This window comes from Aethalodelphis obliquidens, unplaced genomic scaffold (genome assembly GCF_003676395.1).
Source record: "Aethalodelphis obliquidens isolate GAN/ISIS:26980383/991018 unplaced genomic scaffold, ASM367639v1 scaffold915, whole genome shotgun sequence".
NCBI lineage: Eukaryota > Metazoa > Chordata > Mammalia > Artiodactyla > Delphinidae > Aethalodelphis > Aethalodelphis obliquidens.
In genome coordinates this window covers 1-9,027 of record NW_020838826.1, presented here as the reverse complement: position 1 = coordinate 9,027, position 9,027 = coordinate 1, and the positions used below count along the sequence as shown (strand labels likewise).

At 49.3% G+C, this 9,027-nt stretch overlaps 1 protein-coding gene across 3 annotated transcripts; it reads left to right on the top strand.

Moving 5' to 3' along the window:
• The first annotated feature begins 1,569 nt into the window (after window positions 1–1,569).
• On the top strand, window positions 1,570–6,133 carry LOC113616926 (G-protein coupled receptor-associated sorting protein 2-like). 3 transcript variants are annotated; one of them, XM_027100285.1, is made up of 3 exons: window positions 1,570–2,154; window positions 2,500–2,576; window positions 2,900–6,133. In XM_027100285.1, the coding sequence occupies exon 3, from the start codon at window positions 3,226–3,228 to the stop codon at window positions 5,794–5,796; it is 2,571 nt and encodes an 856-aa protein (XP_026956086.1). In that variant the 5' UTR covers window positions 1,570–2,154; window positions 2,500–2,576; window positions 2,900–3,225; the 3' UTR covers window positions 5,797–6,133. The 3 variants fall into 3 exon arrangements, with proteins under 3 accessions (XP_026956086.1, XP_026956085.1, XP_026956087.1); XM_027100284.1 differs by having other exon boundaries at window positions 2,810–6,133; XM_027100286.1 differs by having other exon boundaries at window positions 2,792–6,133.
• The last annotated feature ends 2,894 nt before the right edge of the window (window positions 6,134–9,027 follow it).

Here is a 9,027-nt window from a genome sequence, read left to right as displayed (position 1 = left end):
ACCTGGCTATGGGATGAGAGACAGGGAGGACTGTCTGAGCCGGTGCGTGTCCTGAGAGGGAAAGGCCCTCTTTCCTGGGCAACTGCGGGGGCGGCGAAATGGCAAAGTGTGCTACCGTGCTACCACTGCGACTGAGAAAATGGCAGTGTGGCAGACAGGATGACGACACTGGCGCAGACAGGTGGTTTGTTTCCTCAGGCCAGAGGTCTATCTAGGGCTGCCTTCCCTTAGAAGAGGGGCAGTGGCTCGGCCTCCACGGGCGCCGCCTCCTACCTTCCTCCCGCCCGCGGCGCCAGAAGGTGGAAAGCAGACCCGGGGAGGGCCGTCCTCACAGCTCCTCTGCCGCTGGCGCCCAGGGAGGATGGCGGGTGCGATGGGGGAGGGTAGGGGGGCGGACTCCGATCAGTCCGGTACACACACAGACAGACACACACACACACAACACACACACACACACACACCCCGGGACGATCTGTATCCATCCGCTGCTCCCTCCAGCGCGGCCCCTCCCTACCCTCCCGACCCCGGCCCCCACTGCCCACCGCCCACTGGCCCCACACGCTGCGGTGCCAGAAGTGTGCGGGATGGGAAGGGTGGTCGCCCGACGGGGGGCGGTGGAGGGCCGGCGTGGCCCCGCCCCTGAGGCCGGGACTCCTCCAGGCCCCGCCCCTTTCTGGGTCGGAACTACGGTGGGTCTGGGAGGGGGCGTCGAGCCCATTCGTGCAGTATCCCTCCGCCCCCTTCCCGACACCCTCGCCGCGAGCGGTTGGTGCCGCAGCCTTCGTAGCCCCTGCCGGGTTTGGCGCAGCCGCGCGGGGGGCGGGACGCCTCTTTGCCATTCTGCCCGCACGGCGAGCGGTGGGAATCCGAGTGAGGAGCTGCGACAGGAGGGGGAGGCCGACCATCGGGACCCTGCGCCTGCGAAGGCAAGTGGGGGTGTCTTGGGGGCGACGAGCGGCTCACACCCTGCCCCGCGGACCCTGACAGCCTGACGAGGGGGAGGCAACCGGGTCGGAGCGGGTCTCTGAGAGAGGTGCGCATCGTTGGGGGACCCCTGGCGCTGAGGGGGCGGCGACCGGCGGGGACCGGTCCTGGGGCGCGAAGTCTTGGCCACAGGGTTTCCCTCGGATCCTGGGGAGGCGAACGGCGCGGCCGCTCCCCGGCGGGCTTTCTGGGCGCCCGCGCCCCGCCGTCGACGGTGCCTGTGCCAGGAGAGGGCTGTGGGGGAGGCTGCTGCGGGCGAAATGGCGGAGGGGAGCCGTGTTGGGGGCGTTGGGGAGGCCGCCGGGGTTGGCGGTCGGAGCCGGCTGACAAGCGGGAGGGCGCGGGGGGCCGCCCGCCCGGGCCCTGATTCTGGAAAGGGGTCTGTGGGACCCCGCGTGCCGGGTGCTGTCCCTTCCCACAGGCGCCTCTTTGATGCCAGAATGTCCTGTGTGCGCGGTAGGTCTGGCGATTTCAGGCCACAGGGTGCATCTGTACAGGAGAGGCTTGAGAAAAACTAGGGACGGGAAAACGGCCTATATTTCTGAAGTTGTGTGGGGATGGGGGGTGAGGGTGGGCAGCAGCCAGTGACTGGACACCCGAATTGGGATGGGGTGACTGCGACCAGAGCAGGTCAGGCATCCAGGAATGCCTCTTAAAATTCTCCTGTCCACCCGGTTTCTCCACACTTCCTGGCCTTCCTCCCTCACCTCCATCCAAAATTGGGGGTGGAAAAGATGGACTGGGAGGTGAGGGTGGGACAAATTATAAATACAAGTACCACTGCACAACCTGTTTTCTAGAATATGCGGGCGCCCTTCCCCCAATTTATAATGCGCAAGGCAAAGGATGTGGTGCACCTAGTGGTGAATCCTCAGAATTGGAGAAGGGAGCAATGCGAAAAATATGACGTCAAGAGAAGATGTTTGTTATCTGGAATGCTGAAATAGAGGGCCAAGATAAAATGAGAATATTCTACTAAGAGGACTCTGAATATTGAAAGACAGTATATGGAGTCCTATCCTTGATATTGGTCTGTCCATCAGGCGCTTAGTTGCTACCATGGTCTTCTGATTGTCTTAACCTTTTTATCTTTGGTCCATAGGTCTGCTTTAAGGCTGGTTACTTCTGCAAAGAAGGAAAGAAGGAAAAGACTGCCTTAAATCTCTGGAGGTTTGTGCAAAGTGGGGCAATGCAAGGGGCAGCTACAGAGAAAGATTGACAGGTGTTTTTGATCCAGTTGGGTGTCTTTGATTCACATGTCTTACTCTCTTTCTGATTTGCACACTGCTGCAGAACCCGTTTCTCATTTCCTGCAGGAGTATTAGGACTATTGGGGTAGGTGTGGATTGGGCTGTGAATGGGCGGAGAAGACCTGAGAGCAGGAATCAAGCGACAGGAAACATCAGACAAATTAGACACTTAAACAGAAAGAGATATTTGCATCAGGGATCAGGGTGTCTGCCTGTCAACCAAGCACTCAGACTTAATTTCTCCTGTATGTTTACTTATCCATAGGATGGCCTGCTGTTTGCTTAAGGCTTAACACCACTGGAACAAAGCAAGGAGAGGAAAATTTCACCACAACAGTGCAGGTATGAGAATGGGTACAACTTTTGGGTGGGGTAGAGGAGACCAGCACAGGTCCAAGGGTGATTAGGGTCTGGTCTGAGGGCTCCTCAGCCTCTCCCATTGCCAAGATACTTTCCCACCATTTTCTCACCTGTGTTGTAGCAAGCAAAGCAGTGTGACAGCTCTGGGGGTAAAGGGTGTGGGGTGAAATGAGGATAACAGAGAGACTTTCTGATAGCCTAACTCTCCCACGAAGCATTCAAGGTCCAGTCTCTGTGTGTGGGTCTTTGCATGGAGTGACACAGTTGGAAGAGACTCAAAGCCGCACGTCGTTCTCGATTCCTAGATTGATCTTCAGTGGCATCTCTGGTGGTGGTGGAATTGCTGCTAACCACCACCCTCAACAGGTGTGCACCCACCCGGGAACCATCTATCCTCTCCCAGTTTGGTTGTGCTTCTTCTGCACTCTGTCTGTAATATTGGCTGAGACTGGGATTGGAAAGGAGGCTGATTGACTGCTGGACTGGTGATTGACTCTAACTTTTGTTTCCAACTGTATCACCTGAATCATCGAAAGATTAGGGTGTGAAGATAGAAAACTGTGACAGATCTGTGGTAGAGGCTGAGACTGGGATAGTGGTATTTAATCAGGACTCCTCTGTAACTTGTATTATGACTGGGGCTGAGATTGAGCCTGGTGTCCAGGCCAAGCCTGAAAAGAAGCCTGGAGAAGAGGTTGGAGGTGGGGCTGAGAGAGAGAATGAAGTCCCAATGGTGGTCAGACCAAAGGTTAGGACCCAGGCCACACCTGGGGCAAGGCCCAAAACTGAGTCCAAGGCTATGGCTGGGGCAAGGCCCAAAACCGAGTCCAAGGCAATGGTTGGGGCAAGGCCTAAAACAGAGTCCCAGACAATGGCTGGGGCAAGACCCAAAGCTGAGTCGCAGACAATGGCCGGGGCAAGGCCCAAAACTGAATCCCAGGCAATGGCAGGGGCAAGACTCAAAACTGAAGCCAGGGCAGTAGGTGGGGCACGTCCTAAGACTGAAGCCAAGGCAATCCCTGGGGCAAGGCCCAAGGATGAAGCCCAGGCTTGGGCCCAGACTGAGTTCGGGGCTGAGGCAATGTCGCAATCAGAGGGCGTGTCTCAGACCAATGCAGTAACCTGGCCACTGGTCAATACTGAGTCTGGGTCAGCTGCTAAACCTATGGCCCTATCTGTGGATAGGGAACTGGTCAATGTAGACACTGAGACCTTTCCTGGCTCCCAGGTTCAGACAGGAATCCAACCCTGGTTTGGATCGGGGGAGGAAACTAATATGGGGTCTTGGTGCTATCCCAGGTCCAGGGCCAGAGAGGAGGCCTCTAATGAGTCTGGATTCTGGTCAGCAGATGAGACCTCTACAATGTCCTCTTTCTGGGCTGGAGAAGAGGCCAGTATCAGATCATGGCCTAGGGAAGAGGCCAATACCAGGTCCAGGCACAGGGCCAAACATCAGCCTAATCCCAGATCCAGGCCCAGATCCAAGCAAGAACCCTATATTGATTCCTGGTCTGGGTCTGAGGAAGAGTCTGGCAACCCATTCTGCTTGTGGGCTGGAGAAAATACCAATAATTTGTTCAGGCCCAGAGTCAGGGATGAGGCAAATATGAGGTCCAAGCTCAGGACAAAGAGAGAGGACTTTTTTGAATCTGAGTCTGAAGACGAGTACTATAAAGAGTCTTGGTTTTTACCTGGAGAAGAAGCCAATAGTAGATTCAGACCCAGAGACAAGGAAGAGTCTAACACTGTCTTGAAGCCCAGGGCCCAGAAAGATGTTAATAACAGTGACAGGGTCAAACAAGAGCCCAGGTTTGAGGAGGAAGTCATTATTGGGTCCTGGTTCTGGGCAGAGAAAGAGGTCAGTATGGAGGCTGGGGCTTCAGCCATTTGTGAATCTGAGCCAGGGGCCGAGGAGGGGGCCATTGGTGGATCCTTGTTCTGGGCGGAGGAAAAGTCCAGTTTGGGTGCTGTGGCCAGAGAAGAGACCAGGCCAGAGTCTGAAGAAGAGGCCATATTTGGGTCCTGGTTCTGGGACAGGGATGAGGCCTGCTTTGACTTAAATCCCCATCCTGTGTACAAGGCTAGCCCCAGGTTCAGAGATACAGCTGAGGAGGGAGTTAATGTATCATCCAGGCCCCAAACCTGGGAAGAGGTCACTGTTGAATTCAAACCTGGTCCTTGTCATGGGATTGGCTTCCCATCCCCAAGCCCCTTTAGAATTCCTGAGGAAGCAGCATCCGTATACTCTGAAATGTTTGAGGGAAAGCCCAAGAATGTGGAAGTTACCCCAGAAGGGGAAGAGCAGGAATCTTTGCTTCAGCCTGATCAGCCTGACCCTGAGTTCCCATTTCAGTATGATCCGTCCTACCGGTCAGTCAGGGAAATTCGAGAACATCTTAGGACCAGGGAGAGTGCAGAGCCAGAGAGTTGGTCCTGCAGCTGCATACAGTGTGAGCTTAAAATTGGTCCTGAAGAGTTTGAAGAACTCCTTCTATTAATGGACAAAATTCGAGATCCTTTCATTCATGAAATATCTAAGATTGCCATGGGTATGAGGACTGCTTCTCAGTTTACCCGTGATTTCATTCGCGATTCAGGAGTTGTCTCACTTATTGAAACTTTGCTCAATTATCCCTCCTCCCGAGTTAGGACAAGTTTTTTGGAAAATATGATTCATATGGCTCCACCTTACCCAAATCTAAACATGATTGAGACATTCATATGTCAAGTGTGTGAGGAAACCCTTGCTCATAGCGTGGGTTCCCCTGAGCAGCTGCTTGGATTAAGGATGCTTAGACACCTCACTACAACTACAGACTATCACACACTCATTGCCAATTATATGTCTGGGTTTCTCTCCTTATTAACCACAGGCAATGCAAGAACAAAATTTCACGTTCTGAAAATGTTATTGAATTTGTCTGAAAATCCTATGGTGGCAAAAAAACTATTCAGTGCCAAGGCTCTATCGATATTTGTGGGTCTCTTTAACATAGAAGAGACAAATGATAACATTCAAATTGTTATTAAAATGTTTCAGAATATCAGTAGTATTATAAAAAATGGAACAATGTCCTTAATTGATGATGATTTCAGTCTTGAGCCGCTTATTTCTGCATTCCATGAATTTGAGAAGTTAGCTGAGGAACTGCAAGTCCAAATAGACAATCAGAATGATCCTGAGGTGGGACAGCAAAGCTAATATGATTAACCACCTGCCTCTGATCAGCCTTATGTTCCCAAAGAACCCTGAGTAGTGCTTTGGTTTTCAGTCTGGTTTTATTTTGTAACTTATATTTTAATGCTGATGTTAACTTTGTCCAATTCTTGGTTTGAGCTGGATCATTTTGTGGATGCCAAATGACTATTAGTGCTGAAAAAAATTTGCTGATATTTGTCTTGCTGTCCATTGCTGTATTTTTCAGTATTGAGCTTCCAATGAACTGAGCCGCCTGTGTAACCTACCCTGCTATTCATTGTTTAAACATATGGTTCTCTATTCAAGTCTGTGTTTTCAATAAAGTTCTGTGTGAAAAGTGGCAGAAGTGACCCTTCTTCAGTTCAAAATCGAGGTGTAGATACAATGTGCACAGTTACAAACATAGACAATGACTAGTATGACATACATACCTTCATTGGAAAATCCCATTCCTGGATCTTAAGAAGGAAGAGATTACAGTGGGTTGTGGTACTTGAGGAATGCTTCAGAGAAGAGGCACGCACTTAAATTTGGTCACTGAAAAGTAGGATAAGACAACCCATTAGGTCATTCTTGGAAGTGAGCAGTGGCGGTGTAAAGAAAAGTGTGTAATTGGAAAATCTGTTCCAGTAGTATGGATATAACCTGTCTGCCTGGAATAGGTGAGACAAGTTTAATGAGGGATGCAGTTGGAATGAGGCCACTTTGGAGAACTAAGTTGGGCCAGATCTGCACATTTTGCAACACAAAGTACAGGTGTTGCTCAGTGCCACCTGAAGAGTGAAAGAGTACAACAGCACACCAATTAAATGGAGTCAGGAATAAGCTTTCCTTTGTGATCCTAATTCAAGGAAAGTATTAAGGAAATACCACGCAGCTATTAAAAATGTTCTATTTATTGGCATGAAATGACACATGCTTTTATATCTGGTGTAATAGAGAAGACTGTGACATCATCTGTGGAAAATTAGATCCCATTTTAAAAACTGTGTAAATAGACACAATTTCTGTGCAATTTCAATATGACTTTCTAAGAAACTTCATATATTCCATAATCTGGAAGAAAATACACTATGCTAAATAAGTTTTCAGTGACAGACATTGGGGAGATACAAAAATTAATTAGACAAGGATTTTTTTCTTTCAATATGCTTATATCTAGTGCCTCAAGTTGTAGGTGGACATGTTGGAAAGGATACAGTTATGTAAATGAATATATGTTAAAAAGAATTTTTTAGAGATAAACTCATTTAGAAAAGTTGAAAAGGAATGAGACTTCAGAAAGATTAGCTTATGAAATGTTTTAAAGAAAAGTAAAATTACCAAGGTTGCTAAGTTTATACTAGTCTCTTGTACAAAGATGGCAACCTTTTTACATGACTGTTGCATTTGAAAGATCATCACGTTTCCTTTTGGAGTGACAGCAAAGTTCCAAAAGTAGATAGTGGTAATGATTGCACAGCATTGTGCATGTACTTAATGCCACTGAATTGTACACTTTAAAATGGTTAAAATGGTAAGCTTTGTGTTATGTGTGTTTTCCACAGTAATAAGTAAAAACATCATACCATACCTTAAGACAAGAATTGCGGAAGTCAGGGATAGAGTTGGTTTGGAGAGGGAATACAGGCTTATGGGAAATATCATATGTTTTATTATTTTTAGACATGGTGAAATGTTATTTCTGTTTTGTCTGAGGATGTTAATTTTTGAAAAGGTAAAATTATGATTTGTAAATTAGAAATGAACACATGGAAGTTTTTTTTCAACACAACAACTGCTAAGATTATGAGAATGGTTGAAGGAGATGTGTATATACAATATACACAATAATATAAACAAAACATGTATATTAAATTTCATACACACATAGAAAATTAATAAATGTTAGTATAACATTGCTGGATCAAGTACAAAACTGATTGATATCTTAAGGGCGATAAATTGAAACCATTTATGTTATCTGTTCCACTGGACATAAATCATTTCCATAGCTATTGGACAAAATACCTACAAGTTAACATAAGTCTCTTAGGGTTGAAAACTTGCTCTGTCAACAGAAAGTGAAGCCCAGCACTGCACTGAACAAGTATCCAGTAACCTATGTTGTCTTTTCCCAATTTTTGTATAATTTTTCTGACAGTGCAACCTGCTTTCCCCACCACCACCCAATTCTAGGCTGCAAGGTTTATGGAAGTAGGGCAAAGTGGCAGTTTTGCTTCCATTCACAAACCACAAGTGCTAACAGAGATCGTCCTGGTGGTGGAAATTGGAGATTGAATGTTTGTTTTGGCTATCAGTATTTTTCAAGACAGATCCTGTGTGTGTTTTAATACGTCACCCGAGTTTTGCACAGAATACTGAAAGTCAGTTGGTCTCCAAACTCCTCATGGGGTGTTCCTCGCCAGCCCTGTGCTCCTACAGAGCAAGGCCCAGGCTTAGGGCTGGAAGCTTTGGCTCCGAATCCAGCCTTCCTTTCAGCTCTCTATCTTCACCCCATCAGGAGCTTCAGATTGTTCTAGCAAGCAGCTCAACCCCAGAGGCACAAGACTGTGCCCTGCGTGCTGTGGGGCTGCGGCGGACTTGCCGACTGCGCGGTTAAGTGGGGCTAACTGTGGGTCACGTGACCGCACTCTCACTTAGACCGGCGTGGAGGTGTGTCGCACTGAAAAGGGATGGGAAAGACTTGCACCTGACGCTTGACAGACGGCAGTGAGAGGAGTGGTCGGACGTGATGGTGGATGCGTGGGCGGGTGTCTCTCCATGCTGCACTAGCCTGAAAGCTAATCCCTCAGGCGCCCAGAATTATGGCCTTTGTTGGCTGAGGACACAATCCCTCAGCCAATCGCGAGCGTCTTAGCCAGGGTCTGTTTTTGTCCAGGAGCTGAAGAGGCAGGAAGTCATCCTGCGGGAGGCATACGTGGAGGGAAGCATCGGCCGCTGCTAGAGGAGGTGGGCTCGACGCCGGATATTGGCATCCGTGGGAGGTGGTGGTGGAGACTAGGTCCGGGTAGAGGAAGTGTCTCGGAGCCTCGCGCTCCCTCCTGCCTTCTGCAAGCCCCTACCCCACCCTCATCTCCCCGCCCAGCACTGCGTGACTGTTTCTCTGTGTGGGTGGGAGAGGTGGACACGTGGAAGCAGTTGGCTTCAGGGGAGCCCAGAGAGAGGAAACGGTGAAGTGACAATTTGTGAACACCGGTGGCCCTGGATCAGGAAACGCAGGTGTGAGGATAC

Coding starts and splice junctions, on each gene's coding strand:
- LOC113616926 (XM_027100285.1), top strand. CDS start 3,226: ATGACTGGGGCTGAGATTGAGCCTGGTGTCCAGGCCAAGCCTGAAAAG.